At 46.8% G+C, this 24,136-nt stretch overlaps 1 protein-coding gene across 4 annotated transcripts; it reads left to right on the forward strand.

The window, feature by feature from the left end:
* Positions 1-112: 112 nt before the first annotated feature.
* On the forward strand, positions 113-17,565 carry B3GNT2 (UDP-GlcNAc:betaGal beta-1,3-N-acetylglucosaminyltransferase 2). 4 transcript variants are annotated; one of them, XM_015856913.2, is made up of 4 exons: positions 113-225; positions 567-648; positions 2,347-2,645; positions 15,142-17,565. In XM_015856913.2, the coding sequence occupies exon 4, from the start codon at positions 15,151-15,153 to the stop codon at positions 16,342-16,344; it is 1,194 nt and encodes a 397-aa protein (XP_015712399.1). In that variant the 5' UTR covers positions 113-225; positions 567-648; positions 2,347-2,645; positions 15,142-15,150; the 3' UTR covers positions 16,345-17,565. The 4 variants fall into 4 exon arrangements, with proteins under 4 accessions (XP_015712399.1, XP_015712400.1, XP_015712397.1 ...); XM_015856914.2 differs by lacking the exons at positions 113-225; positions 567-648 and adding an exon at positions 1,244-1,357; XM_015856911.2 differs by lacking the exons at positions 113-225; positions 567-648 and adding an exon at positions 1,675-1,779.
* Positions 17,566-24,136: the final 6,571 nt, after the last annotated feature.

Here is a 24,136-nt window from a genome sequence, read left to right on the forward strand (position 1 = left end):
TCCTCCCTCTGCTGTAATCCTTCTGCTTCACCAGTAACGTCAGCTTGACTCAAACACCAGGCATATCTATAAATATTTGAAGAAGACTGGAGCATGCACCGTCCCCCTGACGTCTTTCAGGCTCCTGGACATGATTTTGGAGCAGCCTAAGAGACTTCCCCAGGAAACTTACTGCAGGTTTTCTATGGCCTCCAACGTTTAAAGGCATGGAGTATGGGGAGCCGGGTAGGTGCTGTGGGGACTCGTGTTGTTCGCCGAACCACATCAGCCTGTGTAAAACTGTGTCTTTTTGGGGAGATTCCCTCTTTGCAGCGTGTTTATGTGGCCATGCCAGGTGACCATGAGATAACTGCTTCGGTTGGGCCTCCCCATGAAGTGGATGGAGAAGGCGGGTGCTTAAAATAGAAGCAAATGGCACGTGTCCATTTTCCTCCAGTACAGGACAAAAAGATGCGGGGCTCTCAGTCCCCGGGAGCCATAACTGCCTGTGGGGGCTGTGGGCCTGCTGTGACAGGATGGAGGGCTGTCTGTGCCCTCACAGCTCACATCCCTGTGTTTCCTTTCAGTAAACATCCAGGGCCTGGGAGATTTCTCCACTTCAGCAGACAGCTCAGCCAGGATCTGTGTTCTCATCGACTTGGCAAATAGGTAAGCAAGCAGAAGGGAAAAAAGAAAACAAACTACAGAGGGTTACTAACAAGTGAGTCATACACGGCTCCTAGCAGCTCGGGAGGGCAGACTTCCAGACTGTGGAGCTGTCAGGAGCTCCCTGTGTGCGGGAAGCACAGAATCACAGAATGACCCGGGTTGGAAGGGACCTCAAGGATCATGTAGTTCCCTTCAGTCATGTAAGTTCCCTTCAGGTATTGAAAGGCTGCAATGAGGTCACCCCGCAACCTTCTCTTCTGCAGGCTGAACAAACCCAACTCCCTCAGCCTGTCCTCATAGTGGAGGTGCTCCAGCCCCCTGATCATCTTCGTGGCCCTCCTCTGGACCCTTTCCAGAATCTCCATGTCTTTAGATTCTTCTTTAGAAGAAGATCCCTTCTTCTTTAGACAGAAGCCTGTTGAACAACGTGCCTCACTCAGCAGCACGGCCGAGCTTTTGCCACCGCGGTCACCTCCTCCCGTCAGCACAGCGGCCGAGGCGGAGCCGCCTTCATTCCTGCCCCGCAACACCGCGCCTGAGGCGGGCAGCGGCCCGCGCTGCGGGGACGGCCCCGCCGCGCCGACAGCCGGATGTACCGGCGGCCCGCGGGCACCGAGTTCCCGTTCGGAGTGCTTCTGCTTTTCACTGAAGCCGCGAGGTGTCGGAAGGCAGCGTGGCGGCGGGGGAGGGGATGGCGTTGTGCGGGCAGGTGGGCAGGCAGCCGGCACGGCCGTGAGACGAGGCGTGGGACCGGCGGGACGGAGCGCCAGGGCCGGGGCGGAGGGAGGGACGCGGCGCGGAGGCCGCACTGCGCTCCGCAGGGGGCGGCCAGGCGGAGCCGCGCTTACAGCCCGCCCGCCCGTCTCCGGGGCGCCGCAGCCATCCGACAGCCGCGGCCACGAGCGGTACCGGTACGTTCCCCCTCCTCCCCCCGGCGGCAGCACGGCTCGGGGCGGTGCCGCAGCTGGAGGTGCCGCCCGAGGAGCGCGAGCCGCGGGGGGTCGCGGTGTGGGCCGGGCGGGGGCGGGCGGCAACAAGTGAGGGAGGCGCCTCCTCCCCGCTCCGCCTTGTGCTGCGCGTCGCCGCCGTGATTTGTGGAGGAGGGAGATCGGGAAGCGGCGGCGTCCTCAGGTGCGGAGCCCCCGGCGGGGCCGAGCGGGGCGGAGGGTCCCCACCCGCGGGCGGCCGGGCCGAAGCGTGGCGGCGGCGGTGGTGCTGGTGGAGGACGAGGCGGCGGCGGCGGCTTGACCCCCGGCGTAGCCCCGCGGCGTAGTGTCGAGGTGCGGGCGGGGGGCAGCCGGCGGTTGATCCTCCTGCGGGGAAGGAAGGAGGGCGGGCGGGGCGTCGCGATCCCGCGGGCCCGGCCGGGAGCCGCTGCCCGGCTCAACCTCGCGGCCCTCGAGAAGTTGGGAGCTGCGCCGCTGCCTCGCGGGAGGGGCCCGTCGGCTTTGCAAATAGCCGCCGTAGCCGTGAGCGGAGCGGCCCTTCGGCCCGTGACCTCCCGGGGTTGATGATTAAACCGAACGGGAGGAGGGCTCGGCTCCTGGCGCTTTTTTGTTCTCGTTGTTTTGTTTTAACGCCGAGACTTTCGCGGTGCTGCGGCAGGATGCGCGCGTCTATCAGCGCTGCGGCCGTGTGAGCTGCAGCCCCGGCCGCTGCCCCCTTGGAACTCGCTCTGAGCGCTTTTATCGTCCGCAGGCTCGTTTTGGTGGCGCTTTTCTGTTCGCCGTCCACGTGCTATAAATAGAAGAGGAAAACGAGGTGCCGCTGCAGGAACTCGCCGTGAAGGTCACGCGTTCGGCGGCGGTTGGTGCCGGTTCCCGTGTGCCCGTAAGGCAGCGCGTCGCTCCCGGCGATAGAGCATCACCGGCGGTCGCTCCTTTGGTCCCTGATGCCCGCCAGCTCCTCGGTTTCTTTCTTCTTTACGCGGCGAAGATGCAGCTGAGGAAATGAGCGTTGAAGCGGCGCTTCCTCGGGCTTTGAAGAACAGGACGAAGGTATCGTGCTTTTACGTTCCGTGCTGCCAAGCAGGTGTCGTTTGCTGTGTAAGTCGTGCTGTGCGTGGGGAGGGAGCTGCGGGCTCGGAGCGTTCATCTCGTTTCCTTGGCCGAAGGAGGCTCAGAGGAGCAGGGCTGCAAGGACGTGTCCGCAGCCTCAGCGATCGTCACTGTGCTGCCACCTGGTGCAGCCGCTCTCCCAGCCGGGCTGCTGTGCTACCTCTGCCTTGGGATGGGAAGGGCGCTGAGGAGCAGCAGTGTGTGCATGCATGGAGGGGTGGTGTGCCAGCTCTGCGCTGTGCTGCTCCTGCTGTACAAATCACGCTTGTTGTCGTGTTTTTAAGATAAGGCGTTTTTTGTGCTAACTGTTAGGGCCTGGCAGGCTTCTGAATGAGCTGCTCGAAATGTATCTTTCGAAACTTGCCAAGAATAGGCCAAAAAGTCAAGCCAAAGCCAAAAAAAAAGCTGGTGTCAAAAGCATCCTCATCGCTTCAGCAGAGGTTTCGCAGCTTGTTTCCTTTCATTTGATGGCTGTATCTTTGTAGTAAGCACTGAAGGGGGAAAAAGAAAAGGATTTCATTAAAACATCGATGCTTTTAAGGTGCCTGTTTTTCATGTCGCCATTTGTGGAAGGCTGCTGGAATTGATCAGTTTCCAAACGCTTAGAACAGGCCTCTTCTGTTACCTCCATAGCTGAGCTCTTTTTATTTCCCGGTATGTGTATTTATTTGTATGTTTTCCTCTTTTCCTCTTGCTGGAAGTACGGAACTAGTTTTGAAGCAAGCCGGCAGTCCATTTACTTTTCTATTTTAAACTTTTAGAGCTTTTTGCTTTCTTTACTTTTTTCCAGATACACCCACGTTTAACCCCGGTTAAAAACCCAAACCCTCTTAAACCAAAAAAGTGACAGGTGTGGAGGAAGGAGGTTTGGTCGTGATGTTTTTGATCAGGAGGAGGGTAAGGTGTATTTGGAGAAGCACTTGGCTCAGAGGAGGTGAAATCTGCTGTATTTCGCTGCTTGAAACTCAGGCAGAACCAACCGAGTGAAGCTGGAGGTGCTTTGCGTTTATTCAGCTTGACCTGCGCTTCTTTGCTGGTTTCCTTGGGCTTTCTTGGGTTTGAGATGCTAACACCACCCCTCCCCCCCCCCCAATAGTCCGAATGATGTAAAACGCAATGAAGAGCCGGCCTCGTTAAAATATCCTGGGTGAGCTGATGTCTCAAGAGGATCAATTAGCATTTAAATAAGGGAAGGAATCCCAGCGTGAGATGGGCGTGGTGCTGAGGCTTTGGAAGGGAGAGTTTGATGAAGAAGTTTCGTCGTGGTTCAGAAAGCTTTGTCGTTGCAGGGAGATGCAACAGCAAGGGATGAAAACCATCAACTTCCAACTGGTTATGCTCATCTTTGCGAATGAATTCTGAGATTTGACGGTTGATAAATGACTTCAGTCGTAAGGCAGCCAGCTAAACCCAATCAGCAAGTCGTCTTGTTTTTTTGAGTGAATGGCTGACATTCTTTTCTCTCTGTAAGAGGTGAATCCTCATTGGTAACGTGCTAGCAGGGGATATGGTGGCAGGTTTAGATGAGACTGGCCTGATCGTTGTGCTGCTGCTTCCTGTGTCCAGCACCTGCCTGCTGCTCTTCTTGTCCTTCAGCTGCTCCCCACGCACAGCCCTGTGTTGGAACTGTTCCTCCTGGCAGAGGGAAGCTGTGAGCCCTTCCAGCTGTGCACGAAGGCAGTCTTTCAGTCTTTCAGATGCACAGCAGCAGTGCTGCTGTAGTGCTGGGGTAGCTGACTGCAGCTGTGCTGTGGGCCGTGTTGAGGGAGGAACTGGTAAGGTTGGGAAATAACCTTCCCACTTGCTCATCTTCAGTGCTGTGTGATGTAACGCTGCTATGCAAATGTGGGAAAGGCTGTTCAGTGCAAGGAGCTGCTGGGTGTCGGACCGCGCTGGGAAGTTGTGCTGTCCTACCTTACTTATCTTGGGTGATGATATTTTAAAAGCAGATGAAGTGAAGTCAGTGGTGGTGGAAGGTGGTCTCTGAGCTGGGTGATGTTACTGTGACCTGTTGATTTACTTCTGAATAACAGTGAGAACTGAAAGAGATGCAAAATGGTTGGAAACTGGGGACTTAAACCACTGTCAGCTTTAGTAGATACTTGATATTACTGTGCAGGTACCAGGTGCAAAAGTTCCTGATTGGATTTAGAAGGCTATATGCTTGTCTGCTCTTAATATCAGTGGGAATGGGAGTTAATTGCTTAACCAGCTTAAAGGCCTTTTGCAAAATCCTTGAGGTATTATATGCATCTTTTGCTGCTTACAACTGGGGGCGGGGGGGAATTGCTCCCTCTTCCTTGAATGTGATAGGTTGGCATGAGATCTGTGTTCTGTGTTCTGCAGGTTTGAAGGAGGAAAATGAGTGGAGCTATGAAATGGGGAAGTTCATTTTCTCAACTAGAAATGAATGCTGTAGAAAGGTGAAAACAGTCTTCTCTGTGGGAGTAACGTTCTAGATGTGATGCACAGTGCTTAGTGGTTTGGTTAGTTGGCTAAATGATCGGTGCTGTGTGCACAGTCATTGGAATGTGGCTGTGGCAGCAATGATTGCTGGTTTTAAGATAATGATGGCTGAGATGCTAAGGAGATGATCTGGCTTGTTTGTGGGTTCTATAGTTATGTGCATATTTGGTAGATAGGCTACATCTTTTCAATTTTTACTGATCTAGCATAAGCTTATGAAGTAGGACAGCGCCTGTCCAGCAGGCTGTAAGTGCTGGCTGAATGCAGCAGGCAGGCTTGCAGCGCTGTCCCTTGGCTTTGACAGCTAGCACTGACCCAGGTGCTTGGTGCTGGGGAGGCAGGTTGGTGGGTGGTTATCTGCTCCCAGAACCTATGGAAGGGCAGTGCTGCAGCTGAGCTGACCACTTGCAGTGAATAATGACCCATTGGTGCAAGTAGTGGAAGGGGCCGAGCTCACAGACTGCAGCAATGGTAGCGTGAGAAGTTAGAACCTGAAGGCAAGCAGCTTCTGGTGGCGTGGTGCTGCTTTCCTGGCCAGCCAGAGGCCTTGCCGCATGCAGGGCAATGAGCAGGAGCAGCCGGGTGCTGTTATGGGGAAGCAGAGCAATAACGGGATCTGCTCTGGGCTCAGCTTGTCTCTTCTGTGCTGGTACAGCGGTGAGTGAACCTGCTGACAGGAGCCAGCTGGGAGCTAATTGCCCTGTTATTGTTGGGTTCTTTTTACAGCCTCTTCAGTTCACTGAGCTGACGCAGCCGCTCGGGTGAAGGGTGAGATGGGAGTGTGCAGTCGGTACGGGAAGAAATAACAGGAGCACGTCAGCTGTGACTGACGCTGCTTTAAGCTGCCGTGGAACTGCACCCCACCTGAAACTGAAGTGATGAATGACAGTTTTCTTTGAAGCATTACTTCCCTTTTATTTCCCATCCGATTAAACCTCGTCTCCGAATTGTTTGTGATTTCCCACTCATGCAAAGTGGAGCTTTCTCAGAGGCGTTTTAAAACCTGAAGGTTGTGAATCGGGAACTGCCATCTCTGCGTTATTCCTGATGAACGTCACAATTCATAACTCTGAAGTCTGAACAACGTGTGGCCTTTGTGAACTGGGCTGGGAAAAAACACACTGCTCTCCCTGCTGAAAGCCCTCAAACACTGAGGGATTAAACGTGGGTGTTATTATGGCAAGTGAAGACCGCTTCGTGGTCTCTATCAGTGTGTGTGGAGGAAATCTTTCACTCATTCTCTGGTGAGAATGGTGAGGTTTATTCTGTAAGGCAGCTGAGGCTGGCAAAACTGGCTGTGATGCCCTATGTGAGATTTTATTTAGGGAAAATGCTGCCTTGAATATTCTGTAAACGTGCTTGGAAGGCTCATCCTCTTGCATGTCTCAGATCTGTAGGTTGTGTAATAACCTTCATATGCTTTTCATAACGTGATTTATGGAGTAGCAAATACAACAGTGATGTTAATTTCCAGCTCGCGCGTTGTTTGAGGCTGTCCCTTTATTGCTGCGTGTCATCTGCTACAGGAAACATCCTACAAAGCAGACTACTCAGAATGCCACCTTCATACAGCAATAGCTGTAAGAGCAGATGAGGTGGTGTATGAGTGCAGGCAATTGTTTAAGTGCCTGATAAAGTCAGCCAGAGGTTAGAAAGACATTCCTTCATTTTTGTGGTGGTTTTTCCTTGGATGATAGCAGACTTGGGTTGCTGCAGAAAGTTTGCAGGCCTGGTTTGGGCCTTGTGCCTACCACAGGATGAGATCTTAAAGGCTTTTTGCCCAGTTATTTCAATTGCCGTTGGACTGCATTGTACGTGAGCGTTAGATCAGCTTGTCTGGAGTGTATGAACTACAGGAGGTGGGATGGGAGCATTCCTGTGGCATACTGGCTTAGTTGCCACATTGAGTGAGATCTTCGTGTGGGGAAGTTGTGACACTTTATCTTTCCTTCCCATTTTGGTTTTTTGTTTTTAAACGCTTCAGTTGGAAACAAGGGATTTTCACCCATCTGTTTGCAGGTGTACGTTTGTTCACCTTATTTTTAGAAGATGGGTCCGAAGCTTTTTATTCCCCCATGGTTGCAAATGTAAGCTGCTGAATGAATGGAGAATGAATGGAGCAGTTGTTTCTGGAAGTCTGTAAGTAGCTCCCATGTTGCTGCTGCAAGAGAAGGTCTTGTTACAGTGAGGGGGGGGCAGTTCAGAGCTGCTTGACAGCAGGAGGCTTTACTTCAGAGCAAGAACAAGAGCCTGTTTGAAAGCCCTTCAGTAGGAAGAGAGCTTCAGGCGGGCTATTGGAAAAGGAGGGACGATGAAGAGCTTTGTCACTGGGGTGGCTCCAGAAGTTGAGGTTGGTGGGTGGAGGTATTTTCTGTTATATAAGAGGAAGGAAATAAAGTTTCAGTTCTTTTGTCCCAGTTTCAGACTTGAAAAGCTAGTGTGCCACCTGTAAAGTAAACCTGTTGTAGAGCCCAAGTTTATTGCTGTAGCTATTGTGAAGTTCTGTTTGTGAGCTGGCTGAGTGTGGGTCAGGGTTGAAGGGTGTAGCAGATGGTGATTTTCTGGGACGCAGCACAGCTGTGGCATGGAAATGCTTCGTGAGAAGACAGGCAGCCACCTCACAGTCCTATTCAGTGCTGTCAGTTTCAGGTGAATTTTCATGTTTGGGAGGGAGAGCTGGTTTGGGAAAGGAGTTGGCTTTCCTCCCTTTATCCGTGCCGTAACCTATTAAATGTAGTACAAAGGTGATAAATCATCTGTGATTCTATGCATGGTATGTTCCATTTCCTTAAATTGTAGGGCATGGTCTGGGAGTAACAGGTTTAGTGAGTAACACTGGGACTGTTCAGCTTTCGGGTCCATTTAATCAACCCAATGAGTGCTGATTGGTGACAACCTGATGCTAGAAACTGAATTGAGGTCATGTCACGTTCCATTGGTCACAAGACAGCAGTGGCTTTCCATAAAGGCATTCATGATGGAAACTGAAGGCTTTGGTCTGCATTAGCCCACCTGTTGTAAGAGGGAAAACTTCTTCAGCTGATGGGAGGATGCAAAGGTGGCTGTGGGGAGTTGTTGCTGCTCAAACTGTTTATTTTTGAATGAATTCTGTTATTGTGTTTAGCAAGGCTGACTACAATATCTCTTATACTAAGTACTGTTGATATATGGCTCTAACAAGAGTCTTCACAAACACCTATGAGCTTAAAGCACTAAGTGCTTTCTTGGTTGCCATTTAAAAAATGGTTTAGTAGAAATGGCTGAGGAAGAATGATGAAGGTGTTCAGAGATGCAAAAGGCTTCCAGAAATAACAGGGCTGGAGCTATTCACGCTGCAATGAAGGAACAGAGGGCATGTAAAGGTCTGCTGCATAGCAGGGGAAATAATTGAAACTCTTCCATTTTTTGTGCTTTCAAAGTGTTCCCCTTCTACCCACTAATAGGAAAGCAAGTTATCTGGAGTTCTTTCTGTAGGAAGAATTGAGAAACTCATTGCTAGTGAAGTTCATACAGTTGAAAATGTAAATAGGTTCAAAGAGGGAGCAGACAAAGTGAAATGAGCTTCAGTAACAGTAATTAAATATGGTTTGGAGTAGTTCTGGTCCAAAAAACACTCCTGTACCTTACTGCAGCAAACCAGGTGAGTGTTACTAAAGAAATACTGTGCTAGCATTGGGGTTTTCTTCACTGGTGGGTTTTTCTTTTCTGAGAGGAAAATGTTGAGACTGCGTGAAGATAATGAGTAGGAAACAGAATGTAGAGCTAGATTGGCTGCAATTGAGACTATTTGCAGTTCCTTCTGCCTTGAGCTGTTCTGAGCAAACACCAGCATGTCTTCCTGTCTGCTTTGTTTGTTGGGTTGTAGAACTCCACACCCAGGTTCATATCGTAGAATCACAAGGTTGGAAAGGACCTACAGGATCACATGGTCCAACTATCCTCCCATTACCATTGCTACCCCAAGCTACTAAACTATGCTGGTGACTTTTGGTATTCAAGTATCTATTAATTTCTCCCAGAAGTAAATAGTCTACCAAAAGGTAGTTCAAAGTGTGCATGAAACTAATGCAAGTTAAAAAGAGCATCAACAGCTCTGAGTTCCCTTGAAATGTGCTCTTTTGCGAACTTTCTCCCAGCTGGAATGCTGTTGTGTTATTGGATATTGGCTGTTACTCAGTGGTGCCAATGCAACACACTTGTGCAGAAGCAAAGTGCTGGTACGTGCTGACTGCACCCCACTTCTTCAGATGTTGTTAGTCTGCGTTGTGTCATAGTGCACTTGTGTGAAGTTCTGGGGTACAGTTGTGTGTAGTTAAAAAAATAAATGGTTGTTTTGAAGCTGGAAACAAAACAGTCTTTTTTAATAACAGGTCAGGGGGCCTTAATCTTTTCTTTACGTTCTGAAGCTGTTGATGTTCACACCATGAACAGAAGTGAGGTATAAAAGACCTGGTGCATCTCCCAAGAGATGCACGTAACTTATAACACATTTAATGCATTTTTAATTATTCATGTAGTGCTGCTATTGCAAACAGAACCAGAAGCTGTGTGTATAACTGCCACGAGGAATACCAGGCTACCGAATGATGTTACGTATTGAGATCAGCCTGCCATAGCCCTGCTGCAGCCCTTCTCTACAAAGGGCTTACAAAAAGGTGGAAGGCTTTTAGAAAGCTGAATTACAGCTTTGTTTTGACTGCACCTTTTGAGCTTACATGTTGAGGCTTGAGATCAGAGAATATTGTTAGTAAAAGCATAAAGGAGTGTTTTAATAGCAATTGGCTGGTCTCGAAGTCAAGAAATTAACGTTCAGTGTGCCTTGAAGCAGTACTGTTTTCTTCAGTACAGCTGCGATCTTGAACACAAGTGAATGTCCTCATGCAGGTCAAGGCTGTGCTGTGAACCTACCTGCTGGCTGGGAGCTGCTTCCAGCGCGGTGCTGTGTTGCATTGTGCCCAGTGGTGATTTTCACATGGGTTAGCTCATTATTTGAAAAGGAGATGATGGAGCCCACTCGCTGTAATAATTCTTATTTTAGGTGTTAAACAGTTGCCAACTATCTGTCCAGTGTGTAATTTATCTTGGCCTTAGGTATGGGCTGAGGTACTCGAGAGCAGGGAAGAAGATTTGTGTCTGTCTGCCATTATTAAGATATGTGAGATAATGATGTATTTCACTTCTGTATCACCTGTTGTTCAGTTTCCTGTTAGAAGTATGCTGTCAGCTCCATTGCAAGGGTGGAGCTTGGGATGGGAGCTTGTCTGTGCGCAGAGACTGATGCAGTTGTGGAGAGCTACAGGGGAAACCTGAGCATCACAACTGGGCTTCACAGTAAGAAGCTCTGCTGTTTAACAACTTGAACTTTGATGCCTTGCTTCAGAGCAAAATTAGCACGCCCTCCAAATCCATTGTGCTTGTTTTTGAATTGCCTTTTAAGATTTTTTTGTAGCTGTTTCCTTGCAACATCTTCCTCTTTTTCCTCCAGCTGATCCTCAGAGACTTTGCACTGCGATGTTTTAATAGCTCTCAGGTAACAAATAACGCTGCAGATTGTTGTCATGTGTTCCGTGTGGCAGCTTTATGAAGTGATTACAGTAAATACAATGCTGTAACAGTGCTAATCGGAATTCGTCTGCAGTACCCGAACTACGGCGTATGAAGCTCATGCGATGAATCACATATGGCCTTAGCATACACTTGGAGGTGCTTGTTCTTGGCTTTGACCTTGAGCTTGGCCCTTCTGTTGGGGGTGCACGGCCTCCTGTTTGTCTGAGTTCTTGCTTCCAAGAAAGAGTGGTTTGTATAATTCCTGGAAATGAAGTGCACATGCTCATTTTATACCAACTCTTGTAAGTATCTGAATGGGTTTCTTACAAGCTCCTGGAATATGTTTACCCTTGAGATAAAGCACAAAATAATGCTGTTTTCAAGCAATCAGTGAGCAGTTCTCAGTGTTCTGCATTAAGGTTACGTGGACGTAATTTTTGTGGATGCTTGGAATCTTTTCTTGTAGCTCGTGGCTTCTCTGTAGCAGCTGTTTTCTTCTGTTGTAGTTCCAGTAGTGACCACACTACTGGACTCACTGCTTGCTCCCACAGTGATGCTGCTTGTCTTCCCAGGTTCTGCTTCCCCATCCATCTCTTGATCCCACTGCTCCTTCCATGGCTGTGCAAATGCATTTCCTCCTGTTAATGTCTTAGTTGGACTGAAGCGGAGTAGAGCTGAAGGAGACAAACATCCCATTGCCCTCTCCCCCAGCTTAGGCAGAACAAATCTTTTCAAGTACTGTTTTTGCAGCAGGCCCTTGGTTTACCTGGAGTGTGGTTAATATTAACCCCTTCCTTCTTGTCACGTGGATGTTTCTAAAGACTTTGAACAAATGGATGCCGTGTGCAGTTGTGTCAGTACCACTGCGCTGCTGGAAGTTGCATAAGCAGTTATACAAACCGTAAATGATTGCTAGGGCTGCCTTCAGATTAGGGTAGCTGAGAAGCTGAAAGCAAACATTGAAAACCCATGTGTCAGATCACCTTTGAATGTAGTTATTGCATCCCGGCTGGAACTGGAACAAGGTGTTGTAGGGTATCCTTGTTCCCGAGGTTCTGCATACTGTGTTTTGCTTTACCAGTACATAGTATGTGCTTGTGTTTTACTCTTTGTGCAGGCTAGCTATATGTGCTCAACTGTTCTGTTTTTAAAAGCAAAAACAGCGGCATATTTTTCAAGTAAAGTATTGCTTTATACTGCACTATTTAGTTCTTCAGTGAGTTCTTTATACTGGTCTCATTGGATAGGTTTAAGTGTGAACCAAATCACTTTTAGGGCTTTTTTTTTTTCAGCTTCCTTAGCAGATCTTCCATTCTCATCAGTCGAAGGAAGGGCAGCTGGAAGCTCTGTAATACAAGTGGTGATGGAAGAAGCTATTACTGGAATAGGAAAAGTGCTTGTGATCTGCCCAGACTGCTGCCAGTCAGCTGTGGGTGGGAGATGGGTGCCCTCGTGTATCCCATGGTGCTGCTTAGGGCACACGACCTGCACTGCCATCATGCTTCACTCAGTCATCGCTGTGTCAGCAAAGCAGATGAGGAACAGAGAACAGTAGCAGCCGAATGCCGCTTCCTCTTCCCCTATTTTTATGAGGACTATAATACTGTGCTTCAATGATAAATCCTGTTCCCTTGATTGAAATAGCCCGGCTGGCATCATCTTATTGCTTCCGTCTTCAGGTGACGTGATTCGAGTTAATATTAAACTGCAGGCTTACGTGTTTGATGGAAATAGCCTTTTGGGTGTCGATTGTCTTCTACTTGCTTTTGGTTCAAGAACTCAATCTGCTGCTCCAAATGTTACACGCAATCCCTCTGTTTTATTTAGATAAAGGTTGCCTTTTCAACATAGCTGCTTCTATTCCTTTTCCTTGTATCGATACATAATGTTACGCTACCTGTCTTTGCTCAGACATCTTATCAGCAATACCTTCTTAGAAAGCAATACTGAAAGTGATGCCAGAAGTGCTCATATGTGGGGCTAATAACATGTACGGCGCATTAGACAGAACCGCTGAGGCTTTCCCTAGACTGCTCTTCTTGTCATGAAACGTTGTGCCAGGTCTAACTAATGGAGGTCCTGCTGTCCCTTTTGCTGCAGGGAGTTGCTACAGGTGTGGGAATAAAACAGATTGAGGAGGATCTGTAGGTGCTGAATTTGAATGCTTACCCCAAAGGCTTAAAGATGGGGGAGATTTTGCTTTGTCATTGAAATAGGCTGTACCTATGGTGTGCCATTGTATTGGAAATGATCTTAGGGTCTAGAAGATGGATTGCAAAAGTGTTGAATGCTGTGGTTTAGTAGCTGGGGGCAGTGAACGGATCAGCTTCTAGTGCTAGGTATTCTGGAAAATCAGGCTGTGACTGAGCTCCTGGCAGTCCTGCAGTGGCTGGGTGAGCCTCTCACCCTGCTGTCTCAGGAGCACAGGGATCATAGGTAAAGCACCACGTCACTTGTTGTTCCACTGCAGAGTGCTATAAAAGCACTGGAGGACACGGGGTGTGAGCACTGATACACGCTGAGCTGCGGGGAGTGGTGTGAGACGTGGGACTGCTGCTTTCCATCCGGTGTTGTAGCGTGTGCTTAGGGATAGAGTGGGCAGAAATACATTTTTGTCTTTGAGGTATGGAAGAAAACTACTTTAAACTTAGGACAGCAGATCTCAGAGTTGGCTGAGAGCAGGACATGAAGTAAAGCAAATCTGGCTTGAGCACGTCTGAAGATACATATATATACACATATATCGTCTGAAGATACATATATGTATATACATATACAGATGCAGCGTGAGGTGGAATGAAGGAAGAACAGGCATTTCCCTCTGGATTCTAAGAGGTGTTTCTTTTTCAGTGCTTTTTTAAACTGCTGATTTATCTGCTGTGTGAGGAAACAAGTAAGTAGATGCTGTACTCCTCAGGTGCACCTTCCTGACTGCTGCTGCTCTCTGACTTCTAAGCCAACATCTACAACTGGCCTTTTGTGTTATTTTATATTATTTCACTTGTGGTTTTTTTTTCTGGTCTTATTTAATTGCCTGTACTTCTGGTGAGTGAAAGCTTCTTTGTAGAGTTTTATGTGTATCTTAAAGGGAGCCTTAACGTAACTGTGTTGCTCATCCTAAGTTTTCAGGTCTGGCTTCTGAATTTAGAATGAGTTGTTAAATGGGTTTTATGTTGGTTCTCTACCCTCTGGGCAGGTAAACAGTTCTAGCATTATTTTAGAGGAACGCTGTTCTGGGTTGCTTTGCGCACTGTTTCTATGTCCTTCATTCTGACAGCTGTGAAGGAGAGAGGAGTTGATGCGTTTTCTCTCCTTCATAAGAACTGGACGTGGGTCTCAGAATAAATAGCTTGTGCTACAACAAAGACATGTACTCGTACTATTCATCTTACAGATGTTGTGAATCTCGGCTTTTAATTTAAGCCTCTTTGGTTGCATTTCCTTCTGTAGCAGTAAGTACGCTTGGCTTTCAGCTGCCATTCTCTTCCTTTTCTACTGGGAGGGGAAAAAAAAAGTCAGAGTCTGTGGTATATTCTTCTGTCTGCAGAGCTGTGAATATCAGCAGTGACTTGGTTTTGTCAGCCTCTCTCCCACAGAACAACCAAGTGAAACGAATGGAGACAAACTATGCTTGCAAACTCAGCTTTGCTAATTTTGTAGTTGGAGGGTCAACAAATACAAGTATAAAAGCTTGAAACTCAATTTTAAAAGAACTGACTGCGTTGTGTAGCAATTCACGCTGTGCCTTTAAAGCTCACTTTGCTAGCAAAACAAAATTCTGCCTCCCATTGCCAAGCTGAGGGCTCAGATTCTGGATGTCGGTGGCCCAGCCTGTGACTGGCTGCAGGTGTGCACGTATTTAGAGGTAGATAAGTCTCTGCTTTTTTGACTGTAGGTGAACGTTGTCCTTATGTTGTTACCTTTCACATCATTCTTTGCAGAGTCATGGTGGTTGGAAGGGATGTTTGTCAATCATCGAGTCCAGCCCCCTGCTAAAGCAGGATCCCTACAGTGGGTTTTGAGTCTCCTTCTTTGGAGACATTCCACAGCCTCTCTGAGCTGCCTGTTCCTGTGCTGTGTCCTGTTCGCAGCCAAGATGTTTTTCCTCATGTTTGTCATAGAACATCCTATATTCTTGTTTGTGCCCGCTGCCCCTTGTCCTGTCTCTGGCCACCGACAAGAAGATCCTGGCCCTGTCCATTTGACTCTCACCCATTAGATGTTCATAAGCATTGGAAAGATCCCCTCTCGGTCTTTGTCAAGCTGGGGATTCCCAGGTCTTTCTGCTTTCCCTCATGAAGTTGCTCCAGGCCCCTGATCATCTTTGTGGCCTCTACTTAACATAAAAGAAGTTTGCATTTTTATGGAAGTGGGAATTTGATAGGAAGAACACTAAGAATCTGTCATTTCTTCTCTTTTTCAGATATGAGAAATGAGTGTTGGACGCAGAAGATTAAAGCTGCTGGGAATTTTGATGATGGTAAACTTTTTTATCTATGTGATTGTGGAAGTCTCAAAAAGCGGCAGCCAAGAGAAGAATGCAGAGGGCCGTGTTATTATACCACAGGACAATTTCTGGAGGAAATTTACTCCCCACAAAGCCTATTGGAACAGGCAGCAACAGAAGCTTGAACTGCTGTACAACCCAATTCTGAGTCTGCTTTCCAATACAACTGTGGAAGAGAACTTAATATTGAACTCAAGCATTCTCAATTCCTGTGACCCCGACCCGTGGGTGGCTTCAGAGGTCAGTGACTTCGCAAGTTTGCCGGAAAGATTCAAAGACTTTCTCCTCTATTTGAGGTGTAGAAATTACTCCTTAATAATGGATCAGCCAAACAAGTGCAAACATAAACCTTTTCTGCTGCTGGCTATTAAGTCACTTATACCACATTTTGATAGAAGGCAAGCGATTAGGGAATCCTGGGGCAAGGAAATCAACCTGGGAGATATAACGGTCAAAAGAGTCTTCTTGCTTGGGCAGACCCCACCAGAGGATCATTTTCCTAACCTGTCAGACATGGTAAAATTTGAGAGCGAAACTCACAAAGACATTCTCCTCTGGAACTACAGAGACACTTTCTTCAATTTGACTCTGAAAGAGGTGCTGTTTCTCAAGTGGGTGAGCAGCAGCTGTGCGGATGTCCAGTTTATTTTTAAGGGTGATGATGATGTTTTTGTGAATACCCATCAGATCCTGGATTACTTGAAGAGTTTATCAAAGGACAAAGCCAAAGACTTATTTGTAGGCGATGTGATCAAAGATGCTGGACCTCATAGAGAAAAGAAATTGAAGTACTATATCCCAGAAAGTGTTTATGAAGGTTCGTATCCTCCGTATGCAGGAGGCGGTGGGTTTCTGTACTCTGGTGACCTGGCATTAAGACTGAATAATGCATCTGACCAGGTACTCCTGTATCCTATTGATGATGTTTATACTGGAATGTGCCTTCAGAAACTTGGGCTTGCTCCAGAAAAACACAAAGGTTTCAAAACATTTGATATTGAAGAGAAATTCAGAAATAATATATGTTCCTACACAAGTTTAATGTTAGTGCACAGTAGAAATCCTCAAGAAATGATTAAGATTTGGACAAGCTTGCAAGATCCACACTTAAACTGCTGAAGCAGTGCGTATAAATACCTTAAGTCCAAAAACAGCTTTCCAACTTAGTGTCCAACTTCCTTGGTGAACCGTGGAAGCTCTGTTTAATAGTTCTTTTCCAGTTTTCTCCAGAAACTTTCTTCACGTACTTGAGTGAAATGGCAGTGGTTGCACTGAGAGGATGGCACAAAGACTTGGTCCTGTGGTCATTATGTTTCAGTAACAGTCTAAATTAAACAGGACTGGAAGTAACTGGCTGTCAGCTACTGATGCCTGCTGCAGAGCATCCTTCCTTAATTGTGATGGTAGCAGATACGCTCTTTTTCCTTGAGTAGTGTCTGTGTGTGGAGACCACTGTAAATTTGAAACTCACCAATTGGGGGAATGCTCTTTTACTCTATAAAACACTTTTATGGAACTTCAACAATCAATAAATATCTATATATTAATTTATAGTTTCCAGTCTTCATCCACCCTGGACCAGTATTTTCTCCTTTACACGCAATCCTTTGTGCAATGAATACCCGTGTCTGGATTGACCCTTTTATTATGTGTTTTCTTTTTTTTTTTTTTTTTAAATACATAAAAGACATAATATGTTTTCAAACACCCCGGGATAGATCTGAATGTGTAAGCGAAAGGAGGAACAAGTTCTGTTTGTGGCTGGGCAGTGGGTACAGTTCTGCTGCCCACCCTGAGCTTACATATACGGTAATGCTGACTTTGTTACTCGCAGTCACTCTGTGAAAGCTACCCCTTGGTCCATCCTTGTTCTCTGCTTTGGCACTAAAAGCGATCAGGTAGCTGATAAGGTAAAAGCAACCCAAACTACACATTGCTTCTAAGAGCACGGTTTGGATCTCCTGTAAAGCGGTGTAGGACTGTGCAGTTCCTAACAGGTTTGAGCTTTGAAATACAGTTGGAAGTTGCATGACATCTCGTGTAGAGTTAAACATGTTCTCGAATCTCAGATTTTCTTCTGCATTTCCACATCTTGCTTATGAGAGCTATTCTAAATAGTGATTGCTTCCTTTGTATATGTAGAAGTGCCTGTCTATTTATTGTTCAGATGGAAGACCAAAACATTTTCTTAAATATATTTTGTGTAACATTTTATTTGTATAGTGTCGTCACTCAGATATTTAAATAGAGCATGATATTTTAAACCTGTGAGATGTGTAATGTTCAATAAAGCTAATTGTTATTTTTGAACTTGAAAAAATAAAATGTGATTTAAATATGTCTCGCAGTACTTCATTTCAGATGCAGGATTGACTTAATTGCACTCTACTGCATGACATTCAGGAGTTACAAGGGTTTGTTCAGCAGCTTTGGCACTTGGGTAGTAGATAGTCAAGAAGATGCTGTTGCAGTTGTCCTTGAATTCGTTTGGTGCTGTAATAGATGAGCAATGGGTGATAGAGAAATCCTGAGGGTAGGCAGGTGAGCAGTGCATTTGGTGATGGATCAAAGAAGGGATTGCACAAACAGAGGGACAGGGGAAGAGAGGAAGAACTAAGTGTTATGGAGTAAGATGGGGTGGAGTGCATGTGTGATGGTAAGCAGTTAGTGAAATGGGTGGGATTCGTGGGTTGCTGGTGTTAGTCACTACTTTACACCATACCATAACCATGAGGTGGAAAAGAGGCTTCTTGTGTGGGACTCAACTTGAGGAAGGAAAAACAGGCTGCAGTGATACGGGGCGGGGGAAGTGCTGAGAGAAGGCATCGACCCAGCTTCAAAGTGATGCAAGAAAGGAAAAGGAGGAAGCTGAGCAAGTAGCCCCACTGGCTCAATGGGTAAAAAACAGTGGAGAGTTTACCTCCAGGTGAGAAGGCAGTGACTGCCCTTTGCTGCCGAGCTGCCTCCTGTCTGCTCCCATGGAGAAACAGTTCTGGAAACAGCTGGAGTTGGTGGAGAAACGAGCAGATTGAGAATAAAGGCAGGGAAATGGGCTGCAACAAGAAGGTAGAATCACAGGGTACAACCTGAGCGTCTGCTGTGGAATGTAATGAAGGATGTAGGGATTTGGGACCAGTTGGGAATGGAAGATGAAGCCTTTAAAAAGCAGAGCATTAGGATGTTGTATCTTACATAGGATATACATCTAGGGGCTGGCAGGTTCCTGCTTTGCTGGAGCATTGGTGGTTCCAAGCTGCTTAAAAAGAAAAATGAGCAGTAACTTTTTGGATATGTGTTGATTTTCTATGAAGTTAATTTAGAGTTGAGAAAACCAAGTGAGAATTGATCCTTACTGATGGATTATCAGATGTAGCAATGACTCGTTTGGAATTATTGAGTGAGGAATGGTTTGGGGAATATAAAGAGCTTTGTGGTGGGTTACTTAGTTTGAGGGGGAAGAGTCTGCTAAGGTGGTGTGAGGAAATTTGATTGTAATGAAAGTGATGGGAATATGGGCTGTGATAACTGGAGAACGGCTCTTAGATTTAAATGAGGGTGAAGTCTTCTTGGAATCCAGCAGGGAAAATGAAGTGCTTCAGTGATTAAATGACGTTGCATCAGGTTAAGCCTTTAAAATGCATTAGCTCCTTTGCATTGAGGTTCAGGCCTTTGCTTCCCAGTCCAATTGGGAGGAGGAAAAAACAAGCCTTGGGATGAGGAAGGTAAGTGGGCTGTAATTAACACACAGATCACAACGTTTATCTCCTGGAGGAGGTCATCTTTTTTTTCTCTTAAGTACAAATTTCCTGTGACTTGGAGCATTCATACCTTTGTGTTTGAATTCCACCCCGCTCCTCCCCTGCACATCCCCATGGCGTATTGATGTATGGATGTAGTGTTAACCGGACTGGATTGGTGATAAGAACATTTGTGACAATCCTTTCTGTTCTTCAGCATATCGTTGAAAGCACCACAAGCCAAACTTGAGTTTTGGCCGGAGAATAACCAGCAGAGGATTAGAATTTAATGGAACTTTTGTGTTAGATAAGCAACTCAGTGAGCATTCATCGAGGATTCATGAGGTAATCCTTCATCTGGGGCTTTGTGCTGTGCTGATGAGCAATCCAGCTTTCACCATCAGCTCATGTGGCTTCCAAAGGGCTCCCTGAGATCCGGTCGCCTTTCCCTTCCGGCTTATTATGCCTCACATAGGTGAGATGGTTGCTGGTCTGTGTTTTGCCTGAGGGCAAAACAATCCAAATGGATTCTCGGCTACTTCCTATTCACAGGATAATGGCAAACTAACCTAGCAAACAAACAGGGCAGGGAGCTCCTTAATGGGTTCCGTTTAGAGTCTGTGGAGATGGCCTGGGAAGAGGAAGTCAGCCAGCATGAGCACAAAGCATCGCTCTTCAAATTCCTTGCAGGTTCTCTAAAACTTTTCAAGGCTGTTGCCCAGTTCATTGTTGGCATTCATTGTGGGATGAAGGTGAGAACGGGAATGGGAGTGCAAACACCGAAGCAAGCTCAGTTCTGATGGGGCCAGGAGTAACACGTCTGGTACGTGTTACGATTCCTTCCCACTGAAACTAAGACAGATAAGATCACAGAGGCCTGGCAGGTGTGACGCAGTTCTGACTGTGGGTGTAAAGAGAACTCAGTTCTTGAGCTGGCACAGCGGGAATTCCTTGAGCCCTGAAAGACAAGAGATAGCAAAACTGAGATTTCTCCAGTCACAAGTGCTGGAAGATCCCTAATCAGCCTAGGTTCCTTGCCTAGCTCTGCTTGTTCAGCTAGCGACCTGTATTGCACTCCCCAGTCTCTTCTGTGCAGCCCCCCCATCTAAGTGCATCCCTATGTCATTCCACTTCTGAAACTCTTCCATAAGATTTGTGACTTCCTTCCAAGAGGACAAGCCATCCATTGGCACCATGAATTTGAGTTACAACTTAAAGAATACAGTGCCATTCTCCAGTTCACCTCTTCCCTGTTTTCTTACTTGCAGGATCACACAGTTTATTGATGTTTTCATTGCATTTTTTGTTGTTGTTGTTTTTTTCCCTACCCCCACCCTTATATCCCCCAGCATTTGATGGCGGGCTGCTGTGCTACTGCTAGGAAGGGTGTGGGATTCATTCTCTGTACATGTAACCACTCAGCCCAGTAGGGAGGCCAACTTCTGCCAACTCCTTCCAGAAAACAAAACTGAAAGCTCTCCTTGTGTGTAGGGGAGGTTAGAAATAACCACTTTTAGACCAAAGTTGTACTGAAAATGGAAATACTGTACTTCTGTAATGCTACTGAAGAAAATAAAAGTGTGCTTATGAACCTTTTGCCTTTCTTTTTCAAAATCTTCATTGTTGTGTTTGCATTTATTGTCCTGCATTCAAGCACACAAATGATTGGGGGCAGGGAAGGGGAGAGGCAGAAATCCCTACTGCAAACAGCACAACTTGTAGGTTAAAAAAAATAGGGTAGGAAATAGAAGGCTGATCTGAAGGAACAAATAACCCATTGCTAAAACGGGCCCATTGTTACGCACTGTGTGAAGCGAGAGGGAATATCTTTGAAGATCTGAAACCAAGGGAGTCTGTCTGCTTTTGTTTCCTTTCAGTCATCCTGGGACATGAGGAAACAGGCTTCTGCTCTCGGTCTGCCCATTGCACAAGAAAACTGAGTGATTATGAATAACAGTAATGAGAAAGTCCATCATCTTGCTGGTTGCTGACCACTTCTCAGGCAAAAACAAACGTCAGGCAGGCCAGTGAATTATCCCATTTTCATAAATCCACCCTGTGTGGTTTTGATACAGTTCTGGCTGCTCGGTGAAACTGTTAACGATGATTAGATGAAGATAATGATGAGTATAATAGAAGCTGAAATGCAGGCGATGCTTTAAAATACCTTGAGATTAGTTGAGTTTCAGGAGAGAAGAGCTGTGCGGTCTGAGTGTTTGGCCAAACCAAGGCCAGGTTGGCCATCGGTTCCCTCTTCAGTATCAGGTACTGACAGTGGTTGATAGCACATGCTTAAAGTGTTACGGATCAGAGGAAGTGCGGAGCGCCTCTGAGAGCCTGGGGAGCCTTTCACCCTGACGTGGTGCTGAGATCGCAGTGCTTGGTGCCGAGCCAACAGAGCTATCTTCAAGGAAAAAATGAGATGAATTCCTGGAACCTCCCTGCATGCTCTGGCAAAGGGGTTTGCAACATAATTACATGCTGTGTGAAAACCCGGTATCTGGAACTCCAAGAATGAGGTGGCTATTCGTCAGCTGTCTCTTCCTGCCCTCACAGCTGGGTGGATGAAGTTGCTCACCCCCCTTCCTTATCAAAGCCGGAATCTATGCCTGAAAGCCTGCAGTAGAAACTTACCACGCGCTCTGGGAGCTGAGGGGCATCATGGAGGAGCTGTCTTTGGACCTCCAATTGAGCATCTCAAATGCTTTCAAAACATTTGTGCTCAGTCTTAACTTTGGAGCTAATTTCCTACTGTTTGTTGCACCAAGACTGTATTCTCTGCTGTGTTTTCCTGGCCTAGCTCTTGAGCATTACCTGAGCAGTGCTGCATGCTGCAGTTGCAACTGACTGCTGGAATCTGTACCCGCTTAAGGAGAAGTGGAACATGTGGCTGTGTCTGAGGAGGATGAACTGGCACGGACCCAGTGTTGTAACTCTCAGATGACGTCCAGTCCCTTATCCTACTTTTTGTGCTGGAACTGTCTGAAAGGTCTCAGTTTGGAGCATGTTTTAGAGCAAGCAAGAGCATGGAGAACAGGAGGTAGCACAGGCCTCCTGGTTCTGCTTTCACTTGGACGCTTATGAAAGTAACACCCTTTCCCCTGGTTTATTTTTGCTTGTTTGCAGGTGGTCTGTAGTGGATTTTCCCTCTTTTATGGTGTCTGTTGTACGCAGCTGGTGGTTAATGTGAAGATCTGAATCATTCACTCCGGGTAATTTATAGTGACCTAATTACACAGAAGTTTTGCACTGAAATTTTTCATGGTAGTTGATAATTAGAACAGTTCCCAATTCCTCACCTTTATGATTCAGCTCTTTGCCTTCCATGCCTCCAAAGAGGCAAACCAGGAGGCACGGACCACTCCTGCACACTGACCCCAAGGCCAAAACATGCTGCAAAACAGAAACACTGGGGTGGATTTCTTAAAGTTTCCCTTCCACCCACTTCTCTTCAAATTCCCCTTTTCTTCCTTTTTCATTTCTGGTCTGTTCTGGCTGTCCCAGCATCTGGATTGTGTCTTTTATGATGATACACAGCATGGTGTGACTCTAGCCTGAGCTCTGGGGAATTTTTTGTTCATGTTAAGATTTGAAAGTCTTTATAAACACATCATTGGAGGGAAAACATTCTGGTATTTACTAAAGAGGATAAAGAATCAGGAGATCTCAGAACGGTCACCAGCTGCGTCATGTCGTCCCGGCCTGACATATTCTGAGGGGAAAAAGGATCATCTCTGCAATTCAGGACCGGACGATACAAACAGATGTGGAGATGCGGTGAGCAGCTTTTGTTGCTGACCGCTCGGGCAGACCTGAAGGAAGCTGGGTGGAAGGAAGGTGACGGCAGTGGGGATGTGGCCTAACCCAGAGTCAGATCTTGAGGTTGCTGTGAGCAGTGGTCAAAGCCAATCACACACTGAAGGTGACAAGGAAAGGAACAGGGTACATCTCTATGCCACACTAAGTCAAAGGTTCATCCATATCTTCGTTAGTATGCACTCTTTGGGTTTTCTCATCTAAAAAGAGTAGAGAAGAGCAAATGCTTCAGAAACAGACCGTAAGAATCCAGAGTTCTGCTTTGGGAACAGCTGTGTCAGGGATAGATCTTGGGTTTGGAAAGCAGTGACAGAAAAAGGGAGTGAGAATGACTTGGAAAAGCAAGTAGTGGGGTCTGCTACAGAAACCATGAGGAGCTGAGAATAAACCAGCAAGTGGGGTTTTTGCACAGCAGACAGTGGGGCTGCAGAACTGCCTGCTTGATGATCTTCAGGTGCTAAAATTTACATGGTCTCAAGGGGAAACTGCAAGTACTTGAAAAAGGAACCTGGCTCAGGAGCACGGTATGTGGGTGCCACTGAGTGGGGATCACAGCTGGCTCAGGAAGTCCCCTTGGGCTGCTGAGGGCTGAAGTACTGGGGGGTAAATTCCTCTCATGTTTGTCTTGTCCTTGCTTTTCCTTGGTTATTTGCTTGTGGTCACTGTGAAGGCACAAGCAGTGAGCTTGGACTATTGGACCAACCCACTGCCACCTTCACGGTTGGTCATTTTGTCCAGAGCCAGCCCAGAAGTCTTTGCTCTCCTCACACACAAAATGTCAGCAATTACTGCCAGCATAACACACAGAAACACCAACGCTCTAACAACTGCACAGAAGATAATTACTTCCACTGCTTTCACAACAAGCCATTGCATGTAGGCACTGCTCATCTGCTAAGACTTTGCTGCCTTCATTTGAATGAAACTCCCCAAATTATGGTCCAAAAGCCTGGGCTTTTCAAGCCAAAGAAACTCTGGGTCTGCAGCCAACGTGTTGACCAAGAAAAACCCAGTGGAGAAAAAGATGAAGCTGGTGGTACTTAGTGCTAGATGTGCTTCTTGCTCTCTTGTCTGCCAAATCCTTGAGGTCTGACTGTAGGTTTAACAGTAATGCTTTGATTCTTGTGAGATATAGAATCATTAAGGTTGGAAGAGACCACTAAGACCATCTAGTCAACTGTCAGCCATAACTCAAGTCAGCACCGTGCTGCTCCCTTCCCATGCGCCAGTTTTGGCCCAGACAGCACCTAACGTGCACTGCTGTGTGGTGAAGCTGTTAGTAGAAGTAAAAGAGCATTCAAACCAAAGGGAGGGAAATTCCCCTCTGCCATCCAGTGCAGCCTGTTGCTGGAGGATGC

This window comes from Coturnix japonica, chromosome 3 (assembly GCF_001577835.2).
Source record: "Coturnix japonica isolate 7356 chromosome 3, Coturnix japonica 2.1, whole genome shotgun sequence".
NCBI classification, from domain to species: Eukaryota; Metazoa; Chordata; class Aves; order Galliformes; family Phasianidae; genus Coturnix; species Coturnix japonica.

Coding starts and splice junctions, on each gene's coding strand:
- B3GNT2 (XM_015856913.2), top strand. CDS start 15,151: ATGAGTGTTGGACGCAGAAGATTAAAGCTGCTGGGAATTTTGATGATG.